Source organism: Psammomys obesus, unplaced genomic scaffold, assembly GCF_907164565.1.
Source record: "Psammomys obesus unplaced genomic scaffold, mPsaObe1.curated_primary_1811, whole genome shotgun sequence".
NCBI classification, from domain to species: Eukaryota; Metazoa; Chordata; class Mammalia; order Rodentia; family Muridae; genus Psammomys; species Psammomys obesus.
This window is the reverse complement of record NW_026596149.1, coordinates 7,148,655-7,163,295: the sequence shown is the minus strand read 5'-3', so window position 1 is coordinate 7,163,295 and position 14,641 is coordinate 7,148,655. Positions and strand designations below refer to the sequence as shown.

General features: G+C 36.8%; 1 protein-coding gene across 1 annotated transcript in view; it reads left to right on the top strand.

The window, feature by feature from the left end:
* Positions 1 to 14,641, top strand: part of Stam (signal transducing adaptor molecule) — a 51,205-nt gene that overhangs the window by 18,322 nt on the left and 18,242 nt on the right. Inside the window, exons 3-7 of the mRNA XM_055593846.1 lie at positions 2,729 to 2,804; positions 2,890 to 2,985; positions 6,109 to 6,255; positions 13,023 to 13,113; positions 14,105 to 14,297. Of these exons, the coding sequence (XP_055449821.1) occupies positions 2,729 to 2,804; positions 2,890 to 2,985; positions 6,109 to 6,255; positions 13,023 to 13,113; positions 14,105 to 14,297 (603 nt within the window). The remainder of the gene's footprint in view (positions 1 to 2,728; positions 2,805 to 2,889; positions 2,986 to 6,108; positions 6,256 to 13,022; positions 13,114 to 14,104; positions 14,298 to 14,641) is intronic.

The window sequence follows — 14,641 nt, the reverse complement described above, 5'->3', positions numbered from 1 at the left end:
TCTCCCAGTCTTCTCAAATTTCCCCCACAGATAAGTTCTGAAGACTTTCTAAATCATATCATCAGGAAAAGCCATAGCAACAACCCCACTTCTCTGGTACCAGCTTTCTATTGCTGTTAGAAAGCTAACTAAAAGAGGAAGGATTTCTCTTTATTCATAGTGTCATAGGTGTCAGTTGGTCATGGTAGAGCAGAGTGAAGCAGCTCACAGTTAGCAGATTGAGAAATTTAGTTTATTTCAGTTAGTCCTTTAAAATTTATAATAGGTGTGTGTGTGCACATGTCCATGACGTGTTTGTGTATGCATGCCTGTGGAGGCCAGAGCTGGTGTCAGGTGTCTTCTCCAATCATTTTCTGCCATATATTTTAAGACAGGACCCTTTCAGAATCCAGAGCCCACCTGTTTTTCTAGGCCAGCTGGGTCGTTGAGCTCAAGTCGTCCTGCATATGTGTCAGCACTCTGTGGACTAAATCATCTCTCAGAGTCTAGAATTCTTTATTGATGTAGTGCTTTCTGTTCCATCCTATGATTTCTAGGTTTCTTGGGCTTCTTGGTTGTTAATATATTCTGATCGAGTCAGTGAAGTTCCTTAATTCTCAGAATCATCTTCCTTGTGCTATAATTTAGAAACTATATTTAAGTAACTAAGTGTGCACTAAAATTTTAAAAGTATCTGGAGGCAGAAAGTTGAGACAAAAACTTGTGGCTTATTTGACTTATTACCTTTTTGTGAATTTTACTGCCTGTCCTGATGTCCTCAATCACCTCAGTATATATTAACTAAGTAATTTGCAGTGATGGGAGTCAAACTCAGGGTATGTTTGGCACTCTGCCATTGACCTACAAGCACATCTGTTTATTTTTAATTTTCAGTAGTTCTATTTGTTTTAAAATAATGGATTGAGAGAAAAATTGAGGCACAGAAATACAGACCAAGCATTTGATAAAATCCAACATCCATTCATGTTTAAAGTATTGGAGAGATCAGGGATACAAGGCACATATCTAAACATAGTAAAGGCGATATACAGCAAGCCTATAGCCAACATCAAACTTAATGGAGAAAAACTTAAAGCAATCCCACTGATATCAGGGACAAGACAAGGCTGCCCACTCTCTCCATATCTCTTCAACATAGTGCTGGAAGTCCTTGCTAGAGCAATAAGACAGTTGAAGGAGATGAAGGGGATACAAATTGGAAAGGAAGAAGTCAAATTATCACTATTTGCAGATGATATGATAGTATACGTGAGTGACCCCAAAAACTCTACCAGGGAACTCCTACAGCTGATAAACACCGTCAGCAAAGTGGCCGGATACAAAATTAACTCAAAAAAAATCAGTAGCCCTCCTGTATACAAAAGACAAAAGAGCTGAGAAAGAAATTAGGGAAACAACACCCTTCACAATAGCCACAAATGACATAAGGTACCTCAGAGTAACCCTAACCAAGAAAGTCAAAGACTTGTATGAAAAAAATTTCAAGTCTCTGAAGAAAGAATTAGAAGAAGATATGAGAAGATGGAAAGATCTCCCATGCTCATGGCTTGGCAGGATTAACATAGTAAAAATGGCCATCTTACCAAAAGCAATCTACAGATTCAATGCAATTCCCATCAAATTACCAACACAATTCTTTACAGACCTGGAAAGAACAATTCTCAACTTCATATGGAATAACAAGAAACCCAGAATTGCTAAAACAATCCTCTACAATAAAAGATCTTCTGGAGGTATCTCCATCCCTGATCAAAAAGTAAATACAAATGTAGACTGGAGATGTCTCTCAGTGATAGAGTGCTTCCTACATCATGAAAGTCCTGCAGTCAATTCCCAGCACTTCTGAAACAAAACAAAGACCAGCTGTTTCCTTAATTGCTTTATATAACCAGAACTATTGTACATAATAAAAGTTCAAAGAATTAAGATGTTGGTTAGGATGGCTGATGATTTCTGATAGTTAGCTTAAAATTTCTTTTGGATGGATCACTGAGCTTGTGACACAGTCATTTTCAGCAGCTTTGAGCAGAAGATTGGCCACTAAGTCCAGGGAGAAGGAACTGCAGTGTTGTTTCTTATGCCATAGCTACTGAGGTTCCTTTCTGAGACTCAGTGCTTCTCATAGGTTGATTACACATCTTATCAAGCTCCTTATCTGCACTTGTTCCTCATTAGGAAGAGGGTGATCACTCCTGCACTCCATAAATAATACATAGGTTGCAGCGAGTGCCCTTTTCTACACCATGATTTTGCTTGCCTGAGTACATTATTCCACCAATTCCTGTTGCATCTCCTTGGACCTATCTGCTTTTGATCATCACCTTTCCCTTGCTCACAGTTGTATGGAGCAGGTCAAGCTGGGTCCTCAGGCCAGGACCGGAGGGAGCTGCTGCCACTATCAAAGCTATAGGGCAACATATCTCAATACATAGCTCATATATATATTTTTTCTAGTTGCGTAATTGTTTATAGCAGGAATATAAATCTTGCTGCATTTATTTTGTTATGACTTAAAATGTCTGAGTCTTCCATTTTACCCACAATTTTTAATACAGAATTAGCTTGAATTGCCTCATCTATTTCTACTAAGCAAGAGAACTTAGTACCTTTGGAAATTTTAACAGAGCTAGATGTCAGTAATCAAACTCTTATACAATATATTCCCTTTTGTACACTAAATGGAGGGAGCTTGATGTATTTAACTAATATTTAAATTCTCACTGTTTAGGCCTAAAGACTGTCTTCGTTCTATTATGAGAAGAGTGAACCATAAAGACCCCCATGTTGCCATGCAAGCTTTAACTGTAAGTAGCTTTGTTTTAAGTAAGTATCACCACTTAATTGTCTTTCAGTATTGAACCCTTCTAATTTCTCACTTTATCCTTATAGCTTCTAGGAGCATGTGTATCAAACTGTGGCAAAATTTTTCACTTAGAAGTATGTTCAAGAGATTTTGCTAGTGAAGTAAGCAACGTATTAAATAAGGTAAGGAACACTGTGTATAGAAGTCAAGGAAGTCTTTCTTCGTGTGTTTTATCACTAAGTTCTTCCCATTCTAAAGTCCAAAGAACTTGTATGTTTGTGTGTGTGTGTTTTGTGTTCCTACATTATGAGTAAAAACCATGTTTCCTTGAAAAGACTACAAATCCACATAAATTTTCATCTTGATTCTTTTGCAAGCCACATTAAAATAGGTTTAGGGTCTTTCTATCTTATCTCGTAAGGAAACATAAAATCCTATATTATGAAATAATACCAATCTGCTTTAGACATTTTTTCGTACATTTTTATACCCACAAAGGTGTTTCCCCACATTTTGCCAGAATTTAAGGTCCTGTTGAATCTTCGTTTTATGTGAGCAAGGGCACACTACCTGCTGGCCGTCACCGGGTTTCTCTACTGTATTACTGTTGTGTTGGGCCAGGCCTATAGATGGAGTTTCCCCTAAGTTGTGGTAGAGAAGTTCTTACTAGGGACTGCCCCCAAGCCAAGACTGGGCTGGTTGTGATTCCAAACTAACCAACACTCGGTTTCGTGGCTCTCGGCCCATAGCACTTATTAGTGGATACCAAGGACTGCCGTGTTCTCATGGTGGCCATGCAGAAAAGAGCTGATCTCTCCAGAGCTGTCTATAGTGAAGGAGGCTGGGCTAGATGAGGACCATACTTGAAGAAATTGCTCAAGGCAAGGACTGGGGTCTGTGTGTTTACCCACATATTTGACCTTTAGTATTTACCCAAGAGTTTAAACAAGGCGTAGGCTTATCTTCACGTCTATAGAGGAAAACATGCAGCTGTTCTGGTCATACAGGCATCCAGGTGTTTATTTGCTTCTATCTGGACAAAGGAAGCAGGGGAGCTGGGAACTTTAATACTGCCGACTTAATTACATGCCAGAAAAAATTCAGTTCGTAATCCAAAGAGTCTAAAAATAGAATAGTAACGGTTTTTTCTGGTAAAAATTTTCAAATTCTGTAAGTGATTTTTTTTTCCTGGCTTAAATTTTTTGATATTGTAATAAAGAAAAGGGTTTTAATGTTAATAGAGGAATTCCTTGGACAATTTTGAAGTGTATGAGTGCTTCAGAATTTTAAGGAAAATTGTACAGAAATATGAAAGGAAATAATGTTATAGGTCTCAATCATGATTCCCTTTCCTATTTTCAGTGAATTATGTTTGTTTGTTTTTAACTAATGAATGAACATGTCTTGTAATGTCCTGAAAGTCCAGTAAAAGGAGTGACTGTAAGAAGACACTTTGCACGCCTGCAATCCAGCACTCTGGGAGGCAGAGGCAAGTGGATTGCTGAGAGTTCAAGGCCAGCCTGGTCTACAAAGCAAGTCCAGGATAACCAAGGCTACATAGAGAAACCTTGTCTCAAAAAACAGAAACAAAAAAGGACAGTTCGTAATCATACTTATTTTCTGTAATTTTAACTAAGATACAGAAAAAAAAGTTAATGTAGTACTATAAGAAACGGTTTTGAAAGAAACATTTGGAGAAAGGCCTTTAAATGCTTTTAGTTTTACCTCGGTGGTGGGCCCTTTTTGGAGTAAGGGAAGCTCCTGAGATGATCAGCGTGTAGTGTGCTTTAGGTAGACCCCAGCTAAGAGTCATGGGAAAATACGGCCATAAAACCAAAAAGAAACAAGGAAATCATGACATTTGCAGGCAAATGGGGGGACCTAGAAACGATCATCCTGAGTGAAGTATCTCAAAAGCAGAAAGACACACACGGTATATACTCACTTATATAGACCTATAAGATAGGATAAATATACTGAAATCTATACACCTAAAGAAGATAAGAAAGAGGACCTGGGGTAAGATGATCAATCCTCACTTAGAAAGACAAATGGGATGGACATTGGATTTAGGAGCAAACAAGTAACAGGACAGGAGCCTACTGCAGAGGGCCTCTGAACCAAACCTTCGGCAGAGTGCAGGGAATCATATGAAAGAAGGGGGAGTTAGTAAGACCTGGAGAGTATAGGAGCGGCACAAGGACCAAATATATCAGGGTACAGAGGTCTTTCATGAGACTGTTTCTCCAACCAAGGACCATGTATGGCTATAACCTAGAACCCCTGCCCGGATATAGCCCATGGTAGCTCAGTATCCAAGTGGGTTCTCTAGTAAGGGGAACAGGGACTGTTTCTGACATGAACTCAATGGAGAGCTCTTCGACACCACCCCCCACCCCGAGGGAGGAGCAGCCTTGCTAGGCCACAGAAGAGGACATTGCAGCCAATCCTGAAGAAACCTGATAAGCTAGGGTCAGATGGAAGGGGAGGAGGTCCTCCCCTATCAGTGGACTTGGAAAGGGACAGGGGAGAGATGAGGGAGGGAGGGATTGCGAGGGAATAAGGGAGGGGGCTACTGCTGGAATACAAAGTAAATAACCTGTGATTAATATAAAAAATTAAAAAACAAAACCGAAAAAAATGAATTAGGGAGAGAGGAACCATATGGTTTGTTCTCTCCTTGCAGCCTTTTTCTTTCTTTCTTTCTTTCTTTCTTTCTTTCTTTCTTTCTTTCTTTCTTTCTTTCTTTCTCTCTTTTTCTTTCTTTCTTTTCTTTCTCTGTCTCTCTTTCTTTTCTTGAGATAGGGTTTCTTTGTGTAGCCTTGGCTATCCTGGACTCACAGAGATCCACCTGCCTCTGCCTCCCTGAGTGCTGGGATCACAGGCACAGCTTTAAAAAAAATGTAAATAACACTGAAAAATAAGTATTTTTCTTTCTTGTGGTGGTGTAGTAAGCATATTGTAAAATACACTAAAAAGGTTTGTCATTCTGATCACCAGAATAAGTTATTACACCTTTAATGTTTTAGTTTTAAAGTGAGATAAAGGTAATAGTATCTTTCAATGTTTTTCATTTTATGAAAGTTAACATTCGTTGATTTATAGATGCTAACTGTATTTTTCTTATATATGTATAGTTTATTGCTGGAGAAAAGAAATACATCTACAACGTAGATGTATTTAATTTTACATTTAAAAGGACAATTGGTGATTTTAAAGGAGATGTTGTAACACTGTAGAATTTTTATATTTTAACTATCACAAAACTGGCCTTTATTATTATTTTTTTTTCTCCTATTTCTTAGGGTCATCCTAAAGTATGTGAAAAATTAAAAGCTCTGATGGTTGAATGGACAGATGAATTTAAAAATGATCCACAGCTTAGTCTGATATCAGCCATGATTAAGAACCTTAAAGAACAAGGTGTTACATTCCCAGCTATTGGCTCACAGGTACTTTGTAAAGTTGTGTGTTACAGTTTGTTTTTTTCTTCTTGAGTAGTATGTCTGTTCGAAATTTTCTCTGTTTTTATTTATAGTTAGCTTTTACTGCTATAAAGTGGTTTGCTAATAACATTTTATTTAGAGATTTAAAAAAAAAAGCCTTGCAGTAGAATACTTCTGTGCTACAGGCTCTCCTTCCCACCAGCTCTTCTTCAGAAAGGAATGGGTTTAACATTTTGTAACTCTTTAGTTTTACTATAACAGAATTGCATTGGATCAGGTAACAATGGACAGTCTTGTTAAATGCTCTTAATTCTGTTATTTTATCTACAAAGAATGATAGCTTAAAATTAGGGTATCTTTTTATTGAGAAATTTTTGAATACCCTTCTTTCAAGTGAGGAGATATGAGAAATTATTGGAAAAGGAAGCAAATGATAAGATTTTTTTTTAAAAAAATGAACTAATTAGAGCCTGAGTCGGCAATGCTTTCCCTTAAAAGATGTGGCTGGCTGCAGGGTTAGCTTTCCTTTTGCACACACAACTGTCTGTGTAGTGCGATGAATTTCTGATTTATGTCCTATAGGGAAAAAATCAAGGGCCATCTTTTATATGTCTTTTCTATTTTAAGTAGCCATCCTTAAGGGTTTTTAACTAACGTAGAGTGACTAAAGTACATAGTAATTTAGTGTATTTACTTTTCTTGCTATATGGATTAGACATATTCCAGCAAGTTATATGAAACTATGAATGAAACAGTCCCTTCTGTGAAGAGCTTACCTTCTGACCACTTTAAGGAATCATTAAATTGTATACTTTTGTCTGGAGCTATCCATATTTTCTTCCCAAGGCATTTTCATTTTACCTGAATGTTTTTTATATGTGAAGACCAAGAAAGATATCCAAGAGAGAAAGAAAGGTAGTAGATTTCTTTCTTTTTGCTTGGAAAAGAAATAGTTTTTTAAATAAAGCTTATGATGGTACATCTTAATATTCAATCATTATTAATAGCTAGATTTGGTAGTAATTTTGAAAATTTAAAATTAATGATTTTATGCAGAACAATCCAAGGTACTGTAATTCTTTGGCAACAGAAACAGTGACTATCAAAGAGTAGATGCACTAGAAAGAAATACAGAACAGACTTAGTAGAATTGCATTTTCTATACCTGTTTTAGAACTTGTTCTCAAAATGTGATTCATTGACCATCATGGTCAGGATCACCTGGAGGATTATCGGGACTATAACCTCTATGGTGAAGGTGCTGCTACACGCCTGTGGACTTACTCTTTCCATTTAAAAAGACCCCAGGTGCTTTCCACTGTGCACAGGAAGTCGGGAAGCTCTGCTCAGGGCACAGCCTTCAGTGCAGCTGTAAACACTTCTCACTCCATAGAAGGAACTGACCTCGTCAGGGAAGGAAACAGTAATGATGTGTTTGACATGGAGACTTCTTCATTAGTCCAGAATCTTAGATAGTTATGGGAACAACTTCAAGGCTCCCCTTATGTAACTCTCATATTACATGTGAAAGAACTGATTCTGAGAGTGACTGGAGGAGGGATACCACAAACTGGGTAATTTTTACACTCCCTGCTCTTGCCTGCTCTCTGATAGTATTCACTGGATGCACTTCTGTGTAGATCAGGCTTCATGGGGCAAGGAGTGTAATAGATGCTGGCAAGAACATTTATTGTTGAATGGTATAGAAATTATCTTATTCTTATTCTCTTGCTTACATTATTTCAGTAGAGAAAATGAAGATTTTCATGTAGGCACATGCAAAAAAACCATTTTTATTTTAATTATTATCTTTCAGCTAATTGCATAGAAAGTAAAATGAGGTAGAATTGTGATTGTGTTTTATTATTTCTGAAAAACTTGTCCTTTGCAATTGCAAAGGTGTGTTTAATGATGTAGGTTCAACTGCAGAGTCTCCTAGACTTTAAAGCTGCCTAGTTCCTAAGTCCTTGCTATAGTTTCAACAGACAAGACTTTTATCCCAGCAGATTTAGCAACAGTTTCTGAAAATACAGGGCTCCTCTAAACACATAGTTTCACTCAGAGACAAGAAAATGTTGTAAACATTCACCTGACTCCTGCTACAGAGTTTGGTTAGCACTTGATGTGGTAGGAGAAGAGCGGAACTGCCATGCTGACATAGCTAGTGATAAGCATCTTGGTTCCCTGATAGCCCTCGTGATAGGAACTGTGAGCACAGAGCTCAGGAACATAGTGCCTATTTGACTACCTTCTGCACTTGCCTCTCAGCCGTCAAGAGTTTCTTCAAAGACTGTAAAATATCGACTTATCTGTGTGTTCAGTTCAACAAATAATGAAAAAAAATCATACATGATAAAGGCTACAGTTAAAAAATTATATAAAGTCTGGGTCTCTGACCAAGTATGCTATAACTTGCAGACATGAATAGTAGTCACAACACAATTTAAGATTCTAACTAGGTATGGGTCAGAATTTATTAATTCTGTTTAAAGTTACATTTAAATGGCTGGGAACAGTGGCGCACATCTTTAATCCCGGCACTCAGGGAGGCAGAGGCAGGTAGATCTCTGTGAGTTAGAGTCCGCCTGGTCTATCTACAAAGGGAGTCCAGGGCAGCCAGGGCTACACAGAGAAACCTTGTCTCAAAAAACAAAAACAAAAAAAGGTATGTTTAGATGAACATACGGGACTAAAGAAAAACTACCTGGGCATATGCTAATGTATAATACAATACAATAAGTGACAAATCTACAGCTGTATTTTGTTGTCATGTTGACTCTTTGCCTTTCATACACTCACCATATATTTTATTGATTGTTTGTGATAGACACATTCCCTCAAGGAGCATATAGAAACTGAGATTTACTGCCTTTTGCTGTTTGCCAGCCTTTGTTCTGATTCACACACATTTGATTCGTATAATTCCACTTTTTTAATTGATTGCAATAATTTCTTTATTGAATTATAATTGAGTCAGTGTTATATCATTTGCTGTTTCATTTACTCCCCGCTTCAATATCTCTTGTTTTGTAGTTGTCATATGAATTACCTCTGTAACATTATGATAAACCCCTGGATATAAATTTCATACTTCTTCCTTAAACTTAGAATGAAGCTCCTGCCATCTCATTTTAGAATCTACACATGCCAGCCTAGGACCCTGAATATGTTGTAATGCACCCATGAGAATCAGGCACTTTATGTATCCTTGCTTTATAGGAAAGTTGAGGCATGAAGAGTATCATATGGCTAGAAAGTATAGTAAACGTGGAATTTGAATCTATGTTTGCCTGATTCTTAACTTTTATTTTTAGTCATCCATCTTATACTACCTTGTTCCAAATCATTTGTAACCAGAGGTTACAAAGCATACTTAGCCAAGGGTTTAGGTATGTTTCATTGATAAAGGGATATGTTAGCTACTAACTGACTGGCAAGTTGGAACTTGGTAGGGACAGAAAAAAAAAAAAAAGGTGATAGAGCACAGTGAACCAAGGAGAAACATAAATAGAAACAAATATGGGCCATAGGTATACAAGTTGTAGTGTGTAGGGTGCTCAATCTCAAGGACCACTATTAACTTCTGGTAGCTGGTAGACTGGTTGAAAACAAGACCAACAACAGATAGACTTGAAGAGAGGAAGAAGGAGAATGCCATGATGGGTTAGCCTGGAGAAGAAACCATATGGGGCCAGGAAGAAGGACTTTAATAATGGTGTAAAAAGGCCCAGGTGACAAATAAAAAACAAAAGAACCGGATACCAATGATGCTGGATCAAACCTGACAGGACTCATCCTTTCAGCATACTAAGATGCTGACACATGTGTTCCAGCATCCTGTATGTTCCAGCATTCTGCTTGTTACAGCTTCAACTGCTTCAGTTCTGTCCCTCATCAAAGTATGCTCCCAAGAGAGCTTCAAAGAAAGCTACTGATCTCATTTGGGCCAGCATTTCAGACTGCTCCAAACAGGACTTCTAAACATTCAAAGACTGGAATACAAATGTTAATGCTTGCTTAGTTAACTATTTTCCCTTTGTCCCAAAAATCAGCTAGAAGAAACCCATAAGAGCGATACCCCATTTCCTTTAAAGGGGTTGGGTAGGTTTTCGGTTATTTTCTGAAGCTATGAATGTTTACTGTCATTGGGAAATGGTTATAAGTTATTAATGGTCTTATTCAGAGAGGAAGATGAGGTTAGACTCAGGGATTTCTCTCTTTATCTTTCTTTCTAGATAAGGAGAAAAGGGGTTGAAAAGAAAGGGGAATACAGGGATAGATTATAGGAGTAATAAGACAAAAGGTAGATTATTGAATCTACCCAACTTAAGGCTTAATTTGTTGCTCTCAAATAAGGTTATTTTTAACTCATTGGTATAGGATTTTGTATATTGTTGCAAAAAGAAGTTTAATTTTGATACATTGGTATAGAATTTAAATTTAAGATTACCTTTGATAATACACACACATATAAATATGTGTTTTTTACTCTGGTATGAGATTTTGTACCCATACAACTCATTTACAAATACAAGGTTTACTTCCAATGCTTTTAAACTGCTATTACAAACTGTTTAGGATATTAGGTAATGCAAGTTAATTGTTAGTCAATTCGTGGTCATTGTCAGACACTAGTCTAATTTATCACAAAAATATACATCCTAGGTTTAACAAACATAATTCTATGGGTTATATAAAAAGCAAATAGATAAGTCTTCAGAAATCTCAGCCCTATAAAATACGGCATTTAAAAATTTTTTATTATTTTAAAGATATTTTTGACAATGAGACACGTCATCTTCTGGCAGCACCAAGCGTACCTCAAAGAAGATAATGACCATCAAAGGACCTCGATATGGAGAAGGCTTGGCAAACCAGCCACTCAGGCAAAAAAGAAAATGCCCTCGTTTCATGACAGACAGAATTCTACCTAAAATGGGCAGGTTCAAATGCAGGCCAACTTGATTACCAAACCCTGCCAAGACAGGGTAAACAAGTCCTAAATAGTTCCTGCTTCACATTTATGTCTGTCAAATGTACTGGATTAGAAGGCTGAAAGTGATGCTCCAACCTTAAAAGAGGTTTGGATGGCTGTTCAGGCAGCAAACTGTCTCTGTTAATTTTCTGTATTTTTGGAAGCTGCTAGCATATGCTTGCTATTTACTGAAGTAATCTTATTTCTTCTCAAGTCTCTGATGGGGTTGAAGACCAAATAGTCAATATTACATTGCTTAGTCATTTAGGAATTAAAAGATACATTAGGTCTAGATAGATGTTTTCAGCCTGATAGATAGAAACTATAAAAATAATGTAGGTAAAAAATCCTTCATAGATATATATATATTGTCTTAACTATTGATTTTTATTACTTGTTTTATTTATAAATAAATTTTTATAATTTTTATAACTTTCATAATTATTCTAACTGTAAAAAAATATGGCTTTTTTATTTAGACAGAAAGGGGGAATTGTTGGAGGTTTGTGTGATGCATGTTATTGGCCCTGAAGGTCTGGTTGCACCTATATTTGTTTTGTAAACCTGTCTAAGACATACCAGATTGGTTGACTAAACAGTCTATACCTGGGCAGGGCAGAATGGGGTAGGCATGGCTAAGGTTCTCGGATCATGGGAAACAGACATCTGAAAGAGATGAAGAAGAAGGACTCCATGATGGGTTAGCCTGGAAAAGAAACCGTGTAGGGCCGAGAGGAAGGATTCCAATAATGGCGTGAAGAGGCCCAGATGAAGAGTTAAAGCAAGTACTTACAAGATTATGGATGGAAGATAGGATGATTAAAGAGGATGGCATTGGATAGGGGCTGGGAGATGGAAGATGAGGTGATTCAGACAGTATAGGTTGAAATAACTGCCTGGCCTAAGGTAAGTAAGGCAATTACAAAATCTTAAAAAAAAAATAAAATACAAATAAAGGAAAATGAGCCTGGCAAAAATAGGCTGCATTGTGATCTACTTTCAGTGTGTGCACATCCCAAGAGACCATGATCATGAGGGTTAGAAGCTTCTAATTCTAGACATAAGAATTAGCACACATTTTTACCTGCACATTGTCTTGTTTGCAATATAATTGTAAGCATTAACACACTGCCAAAGTCACTTGTAATTTTAGTTTATAAAATGTGGTTTTAAGACTTTATTATTTATAAATATTAGTTCATATAGCTTACTTTCTGCTTTTGTACCTGAAAGGAAACAGTACATCACAACTAATGAATTTGTTTTAAAGATTTCCAAAAGTGTGTGGGGTTTTTGTTTGTTTGTTATTTTGTTTTTTACTCTGCTCACCCAACTCTTTGGTTCTGTAATTTTTCTAGAATTATAAAATCTTTTGTTTCTTTTCTGCCTTGCATATTGTTTTCCGTTTATTTTTGTATTAATCTGGGGAAATGTGGGTGGTGTATCCACCTATCTAGTTGCATTTTATTTTATTTTTAATTTATTATGTATACATGTTCTGTCTACATGTACACCTGAACGCCAGAAGAGGGCACCAGATCTCACTATAGATGGTTGTGAGCCACCATGTGGGTGGTTCCTGGGGATTCAACTCAGGATCTAGAAGAACAAGCCACGCTCTTAACCTCTGAGCCATCTCTCCTTTCAAGTGGAAGGCCTTCCATATTGGGTATCATTCTTCTTGAAACATTTGTAGTAGGTGAATGAGAGGGTTCTTGCAACATTTTCGGTTAGACATACGTGTAGACAATTTGAGAATGACTCTTACACCTTGATTTTCTTTTTCTGTGTATATTAGGCTGCAGAACAAGCAAAAGCAAGCCCTGCTCTGGTAGCCAAGGACCCTGGCACTGTGGCTAACAAAAAGGAGGAAGAAGATTTAGCAAAAGGTGAGTTTCTAAGTCCTGGAAGGGAGGGAAGAAGATAGGTGTCTGACTGTATAACCTTTGTTAGCTATTTACAGATAAAGGAAATGGCTTCAGATGAAGTAGAGGTACTTTATTTTTTAAATTTGAAGTTTAAAAAATGTAACTTAATTAATGTCAAAATTTTTTAAATTTTTAAAAAATTTATTTACTTTACATCCGAATTGTATCCCCCTCCCTCACATCCTTCTAGTCCTCAGAAAGTGGGGGGGGGGGCTCCTTTTACCAACTGGCTACTGGTAAAAGATTTTCACCAACCCTACATCTGACAGGGCTAATAGCCAAAATATATAAAGAACTCAGATTAAATGCTAACAAGCCAAATAGTCCAATTAAAATTGGGGGACAGAGCTAAACAGAGAATTCTCAACAGTGGAATATCAAATGGCCAAGAAGCACTTAAAGAAATGTCCAACATCCTTAGCCATCAGGGAAATGCAAATCAAAACGACTCTGAGATTCCATCTTACACCTGTCAGAATGGCTAAGATCAAAAACTGGTGACAGCACATGCTGGCAAAGTTATGGAGAAAGGGGAACCCTCCTACAAACTTATGGAGTCATCGGGGAAGAACCCCGATGTTTACCTGTATGTTTAATGTAAAATGAATTGCTAGCCATAAAGCATTAAATTTGCAACTGCTTTTTGCTGGTGAGAGTGCAAACTGTACAGCCACTTTGGAAATCAGTCTGGCGCTTTCTCAGAAAATTGGGAACAGCTCTACCTCAAGACCCAGGTATACCACTCCTGGGCATAAACCAAAAAGTGTCGTAAATTTTTAAAAGGTTTTTTTTTATTATTCTTTCAGTAATGAGTGAATGTATATAACTGCTAGTGGTCTGCTACTGTAGAAGGGTATGCCATAATCTTCTGCTACACTCTAGAAAAGTAATACTTTCAATGTATTGTTGGCTATAGTATTGTTTAAAATCTTTAAATCTCACTGTTTTGCAGCTATTGAGTTGTCTCTCAAGGAGCAAAGGCAGCAGTCAACTACCCTTTCCACTTTGTATCCAAGCACATCTAATCTTTTAACTAACCACCAACATGAAGGCAGAAAAGTACGTGCTGTTTATGACTTTGAAGCTGCTGAGGATAATGAGCTTACCTTTAAAGCTGGAGAGATTATTACAGTCCTTGATGATAGGTAATGGTTAATTATACATTGAACACTTTTATAAAAATATATTCTATAATACCTTTGTTTTAATATTATTTCATTGAATGTAATTACCACACATAATCAAAATGTTGGCTAGATGTTTTAAATGATGGTTAATCTGCTTTCCTCATACTATATAGACTAATTTTGTAGTATAATTGTCCCCTAATTTATGTTACAATAAATAATTTTAGTTTACTTTTTATTCCATTCAGTAATTTAAATTCTTAAATCTTTTAAAAGGTTAAAGTTTTAGAAAATACAGTGGACTGATTTGAAGGAAGTTGATGATCTATTGATAGTATTTATATAAAACTACATGTCCATGT